The 6,670-nt window shown below is 50.0% G+C and overlaps 1 protein-coding gene across 1 annotated transcript; it reads left to right on the forward strand.

Moving 5' to 3' along the window:
• The first annotated feature begins 874 nt into the window (after positions 1–874).
• On the forward strand, positions 875–1,792 carry LOC141478803 (olfactory receptor 14C36-like). Its single transcript, XM_074167777.1, has one exon. It carries the CDS (start codon positions 875–877, stop codon positions 1,790–1,792), a length of 918 nt encoding a protein of 305 aa, XP_074023878.1.
• The last annotated feature ends 4,878 nt before the right edge of the window (positions 1,793–6,670 follow it).

Consider the following 6,670-nt stretch of genomic DNA (forward strand, 5'->3'; position numbering starts at 1 on the left):
CTTTAGGATATTTGACTGTTTCCCTGGGGGGTTCTGCTGGGCTTCACGCTGCCCTCCAGAAGGGCACAGCTCTCCGGTGGCATCCCTGTGTTTCCTAGGAGCCCCATGGAGTAGACATGACAGTGCCAAGGCCACCTAAGTCCTGCTGGGGGGCTGGATGTAGGCATCTGCAATGAGCCCTCTGTGTCCCTGGCTGGGAGGGGAGAGCTGAGATCCTCCTCATGTCCAGTGAGATGGGGTGAGGGCTTGGGAGAGCTGCACTTGTAAATTGGACTCCTCTGCTCTCAGCAGCGTGCATTTCTTCTCAGGGGAATCTCTGGCTGCGACCATCCTTGAGCTCAAACAGGTACCAGCCCAGGGCAGCTGAGAGCAATCCTGAAGGACAGACGGGATGTCCTCACTCTGCGCTGAGGGACAGTCCCCTTGGCTCCTAGGACCCACAAGGTTTCCCTGGCAGGGCAGCAAAAATGCCAAGGAGTTCTGCCTTAAAAACACTCCTCAGGTGCGGTGGGGAAACTAGAACAGCACACACAAATAAAGAAGTGCCCTCAGTTCTGCTCTGCAGTGGGGTGAATTGGGAGAGACAAAGCTGGAAAGCCCTTTGATGCCATGAGTGGATTTAATCTGAGATCACTCCATGTTCCTATCGCTGTAGGGCAGGACTGAATCCCACAGAGCTCCCAGCTCCCTTGTCGACCGTCAGCCAGCACCAACCAGAGTGTACGAGAAGGACCTGCCAAAGGTCTTCCCGAAAGGGGAGAGGCAGTTTGGTGGGTCTCTGAGAGCAATTGAATACTTCTATTTGAGAAAAGTCTGCCCTATCTTCTCACTGACTTTCCTTCCATAAACAGGTCTCCAAGACCAGGGGAAGCAAATGCCCAACAGCAGCACCATCAGTGAGTTCCTCCTCCTGGCATTCGCAGACACACGGGAGCTGCAGCTCTTGCACTTCTGGCTCTTCCTGGGCATCTACCTGGCTGCCCTCCTGGGCAACGGCCTCATCATCACTGCCATCGCCTGTGACCACCACCTCCACACCCCCATGTACTTCTTCCTCCTCAACCTCTCCGTTCTTGACCTGGGCTCCATCTCCACCACTCTCCCCAAAGCCATGGCCAATTCCCTCTGGGACACCAGGACTATTTCCTACTGGGGATGTGCTGCACAGCTCTTTCTGTTTTCCTTCTTTATCGTAGCAGAGTTTAGTCTTCTGACTGTCATGGCCTATGATCGCTACGTGGCCATCTGCAAACCCCTGCACTACGGGACCCTCCTGGGCAGCAGAGCTTGTGTCCACATGGCAGCAGCTGCCTGGGGCAGTGTTTTTCTCTATGCTCTGATACACACAGCCAATACATTTTCAATACCCCTCTGCCAGGGCAATGTCCTGGACCAGTTCTTCTGTGAAATCCCCCAGATCCTCAAGCTCTCCTGCTCACACTCCTACCTCAGGGAAGTTGGGCTTCTTGTGGTCAGTGTCTGTATTGCATTTGGCTGTTTTGTTTTCATTGTGGTGTCCTATGTGCAGATCTTCAGGGCCGTGCTGAGGATCCCCTCTGAGCAGGGACGGCACAAAGCCTTTTCCACGTGCCTCCCTCACCTGGCCGTGGTGTCCTTGTTTGTCAGCACTTGCTTCTTTGCCTACCTGAAGCCCCCCTCCATCTCCTCCCCATCCCTGGATCTGTTGATGGCAGTTCTTTACTCCGTGGTGCCTCCAGTAGTGAACCCCCTCATTTACAGTATGAGGAATAAGGAGCTCAAGGATGCCTTGTGGAAATTGAGAACTGAGTGATTTTCAGAAGCATTAAACTGCCCTCCTTCTACTGCAAATAAAACCTAATGTAACTCATCACAGGCCCACACAGTCTTTGGTTGTATTTGTTCCTTTTGGCCGAGAGTTTGGGGTTTTTTGCTTTGTTTTACTTCTTATAATCTCGTCCACACAGCAATGGCATTATCTGTGCCATTTGTAAATATATATCAATCCACGTTCTCTGTGACACACAGACTGTGTAAGTGAGGAGCCGTGCTCTCTGTGTTTAAACAAAATAAAAGACCTTCCAACAACTTGTTTGTCTGAGATGCTTCCTTTGAGACCTTCTCTGGAGCTGCAGGGGCAGATCCTGTCTGCAGAGGGGAAGGGGAAAGAGTCCCGGCACAGCAGCCCTGACAAGGAGCACCAGCACTTTGGTCTTCCCAGACCTGCTCACTTCCATAGAATCATAGAATCAGAGAATGGTTCAGGTCTGAAGGGACCTTAAAGATCATGAAGTTCAAACCTCCCTGCCCTGGGCAGGGACACCTCCCACCAAACCTGGTTGCTCCAAGCCCCATCCAGCCTGGCCTTAAAACCCCTCAAGGGATGGGGCAGCCACAGCTTCTCTGGGCAACCCGGGCCAGGGTCTCACCACCCTCACAGGAAAGAATTTCTTCCTAATATCTAATCTATATCTCCCCTCTTTCAGTTTAAAACCATTACCCCTCGTCCCATTGCTCCACTCCCTGATAAAGAGGCCCTCCCCATCTCTCCTGTAGCCCCCTTTGGGTATTGGAGGGCCAATACATAGTCTCCCTGGAGTTTTTTCTCCTCCAGGATGAAAAACCCCAACTCTCTCAGCCTGTCAAGGAGGCCTCCATGGATACTTCAGCCTGCAGGAATCTCTCATCATCACGAAGGTCACTATCTGGCAACTCAGCAGTCACCCTGAGCTGCGGGTTCCTGCTATTCCTGATACTCTGCCCCATGGCCATGGCTGCAAACATCTCCACTGTTGTGCTGGTGGTGGCTGACAGGCACCTCCCCACCCCCATGTACCTCTTCATGAGAAACTCATCCTGCCTGGAGGCCTGCTGCAGCTCCACCATCCTGCCCAGGCTGCCGGCCACCTTCCTGATGGGGACGGGGCCATGTTCAGGCATGTTCCCGTGCCTTCAAGATGCCATTCAGCAAAACCCTGGCAGGTGGGAGGGACACTTTGCCACAAACCTCCTGAAATCCAACAAGAACTACCAATGGGTCCTGAACCTGGGATAGAGCAGCCCCCTCCAGTGATAGGGGCTGGGGATCATCTGACTGGGATGCAGTTCTCTGGAACATACCCTTATGTTCTCAGGGGAAAAAAGGCAAAACACCTTCCATTAGCATGTGCTGGGTAGGGAAGAAGTGTCCAGGGCTGTATGAGCAGGAGCCTCACCCAGAGATGGAGGGAAGTGATTATCTCCCCTGACTCATCACTCATTAGAGCACATCAGAACACAGGGTCAGCTTTTGGGCTCCCAGTACAAGGCAGATGTTAAGAACTGGGAGCAAGATCAGCAGAGACCCACAAAGGTGCCCTTGACCTGGAGCACTTCGCAGCCAGGAGAAGCTGCAGGACAGGGCACTGTCATTCTCTGGAATGGGAGGGCTTTGGGACCCTCAGAGCAGCCTGCCAGTCCCCGCGGAGAGGTTTTGACCAAAATGTGTCTAAATTCTTCACCGTGGTGCTTTGCAGGACAAGAGCAGACAAAAGTCTAGATGATGTTGAAGTAAGAAAGCTCCAGGCTGGAGATAAGGAAAGCTTTTTTCCCCCATCAGGGCAGACCAAGGCTGGAGCAGATTGCCCAGAGGGGCTGTACTGTCTTCATCCTTCAGTATTTTTAATTCCTTCCTGGATCAAGTCCTGAGCAACCTGATCCCATCGCTGAGCCTGTGGTGAGCAGGAGGTATGAGCAGAGACCTCCTGAGGTGTCTAAATGCCTGAACGATGCTGAGTTCAAAGAAGTAATGCAAGGCAAACCGTACCACTTCCCATGACTCATTCTATGCCTGTTATTCAGTACCGCTCGCCACAATTTGTTGTATACCCGTTGCTAATTAACACAATACATACCTTACCTTTTTTTGTAATTTGTTATTTACCGAACCAATTATCACGGACCTTGTTAAGACCTGGTCACTGACCTAATAAATGTTTGTATTCGGACCTTGAGCTTTGTCTCACCTGAGTCCGCGCCGCTGGGGATTTGTGAATCTGAGTCACTCACCCCCCTCTTTCCTGAGTGGGACGTGACAATGTCCCAGCCTCTCATGAGGCCCCGTGATGTCACAAAGGGGGGCTCTGACTGCACCGTGATGTCACAAAGGGGGGACGTGTCTCCCTGCCCTACTATAAAAGGGGAGCACGGATGCGCTGGGCACCGCAGTCTGGCATCGTGCGGGCAAACTGTAGCCTCTGCCCCCCAGCAGTGTTGGGGTCCTGTCACTGGGGACCCCGGAGGTCACTGGGGATCCCCATCACGGGGCCGTGCTGGCCACTGGTGGGGTGGTGTGGGGTGGTGTGTGTCGCTGGTGAGGGAGCCAAGGAGGGAAGGAGCTGGACCTGCTCTTTGTGACCAGGGAAGGACTGGTCTCCTCTGACGCGCGGAAACAAACCCTACAACTCGCAGAGAGTTATAAAGCAGGTATGTTTATTGTGACGCCGGGTGCAAGGGGGATTTCTCCTCCTAACTTGCACGCTGGCTCGTAAAACAAGCATCTATTTATGATAAAAAGCATACATATTCATTAATGTGGGCTGGGTTATTATAATTAATTCTAAGAAAAGGCCTTACTATTCTAATTATTTCTAGGAACTCATTATCATAAGTCTCCTCCCCTTGCCCCATGCCTACTGTCGCCCAGTGGTCGTGGGCCGGGGTCTTCTGGAGGAAGGCTCATAGTCTTCTTCACTGTGTACTTTTACCTTTGGCTTAGAATGCTGGGCTGGCTGGACCCCAAACCGCAAAACTGGTCCCGACCAGATGGACACTTTACCCAGACAATCGGGTTCCTCCTTAGCATGCAGGCTGTTCCTGCTATCTTATACACAAGGCCAGTTCCTTGTCTTGGAATGCTGGGCTCCTGGGCTCCGAGCTCTGTTCTTTGCCAAGCTGTACTAAATCTACACTAACGACCTTTAACCATTCATTCTCCAAATCAAGTCCCGCCTTTTCTTTCACCTTTGTAAATTCTTTTACAATTGCCTTTAACACACTTTCCTTCTCCATCTGATTTCTAAAATACTTCCCTGACTCCACTCGTTCATGGAGCTGATGCTTCTTCCGTTGAATGTATTCATCTTTGGTCCCCCTGGTACAACACATAAAACATCTAGCTAATGCACACACTAAGATTCCTAACACAAGTATTGCTACTAGAAGGATAAACAGTTGTTTAAGCCAAGCCAGGTTAGGTAACCACGAGGTTAACTTTTCCCAAAGGTCTGAAAACTCGAATGTGGTGTCATCTTGCGCAGTCTGATGCAAAATCTGAGTTTTAGCTATGAACTTGCTCCATCCCCAGGCTATTGTCCTATTCACCGACCCCCTGCATCTATATTCCCTGTGTTCCCAGGTACAGTTGTTACTGCTAATTAACACAACAAGCTCTTCTTTCAACACTTGTAAATCAAATCTGGGTCCTAAGGGGTAGATATTATCATCGTACTCACAATACCCGTTCAACTCATTTCCCCCTCTTGCCCAAAATTTGGGCCAGGTTCCGTTGGCACAGTTCCAATTGCTTGCTGCCACCCCATATAGAGGCAATTTCATTTCTCCTTTGGGTAGGGTAGTACATACCCAACAATCTGGCAGATTAGTAGCCCTTACCAATGTTTCCAGATTTCGTGAATATGTATTCATATCCCATGTCCCTCCCCCTGAAATACAAAGTCCTGGCATGTTGATGACTATTAATGTCATTAATGTCCATCTTTTCGTTGGAGGCGAAGTTTCAGGGGTCCGGCCTGCGTTGATGTCCATTGGAGTTCTGGAGCTCTCTTGACTCGAGTCCAATGGATCCAAGTGGCTTGTTCCTTAATCTTTATGGCTGTGTGAGAGGTCAGCAGTACCTGGAAGGGACCTTCCCACTTTGGCTTCAGTGGTGAATCTGTAAAAGACTTATACATAATCCCCAGGTTCGATTTCGTGTACTGGTCCATCCAGCCCACGAGCTCTTGTTCCCAGAACCAGTTTTTCTACCCCTCGGAGCTGTTTTTGTAAATTTATCATGTAATCTGTCAATATTTCATTCCCTAACTCTGTGGATGTCCCGTCTTGTACACTATATGGTCTCCCATAGAGTATTTCAAAGGGGCTCAAACCTTCTTTGGTTCTGGTTTTTGTTCTTATCCTGAGAAGGGCTAATGGTAATGACTGAGGCCAGGCCAAGTTAGCTTCCTGGCCTAGCTTCACAATCTGTGTTTTGATTAAGTGATTTATCTTTTCTACCTGACCACTCGATCGTGGGTTGTATGGGGTGTGAAGTTGCCAATCTATACCCAATAATCTGCTTGCTTTTGAAACAACCTTTGCTGTGAAATGAGATCCTCAGTCTGAGGAAATCATTGCGGGAACCCCAAATCTTGGTATAATTTCTTGCAACAACACTTTAGCCACTTCTCTTGTTTTGTTGGTTCAGCAGGGAAATGCCTCTGGCCATCCTGAAAAGGTACCAGTTAATACTAATAGGTATCGAAACTCCTCTTTTCTTGGATGTTCTGAGAAATCAATTTGCCATTGTTGTCCCGGATAGTTTCCATTCCCTATTTGGCCAAACTGGACTCTGGGACCTGTCCTAGGGTTGTTCTGTAAACGTACTTCACACTGCTGAGTGACTTGTTTGACAGTGGCATATAGATTCCGAGCA

Source organism: Numenius arquata, unplaced genomic scaffold, assembly GCF_964106895.1.
Source record: "Numenius arquata unplaced genomic scaffold, bNumArq3.hap1.1 HAP1_SCAFFOLD_429, whole genome shotgun sequence".
NCBI classification, from domain to species: domain Eukaryota; kingdom Metazoa; phylum Chordata; class Aves; order Charadriiformes; family Scolopacidae; genus Numenius; species Numenius arquata.

Bases quoted from the DNA above. Each gene is read 5' to 3' on its own strand.
- LOC141478803 (XM_074167777.1), top strand. From the start codon at position 875: ATGCCCAACAGCAGCACCATCAGTGAGTTCCTCCTCCTGGCATTCGCA.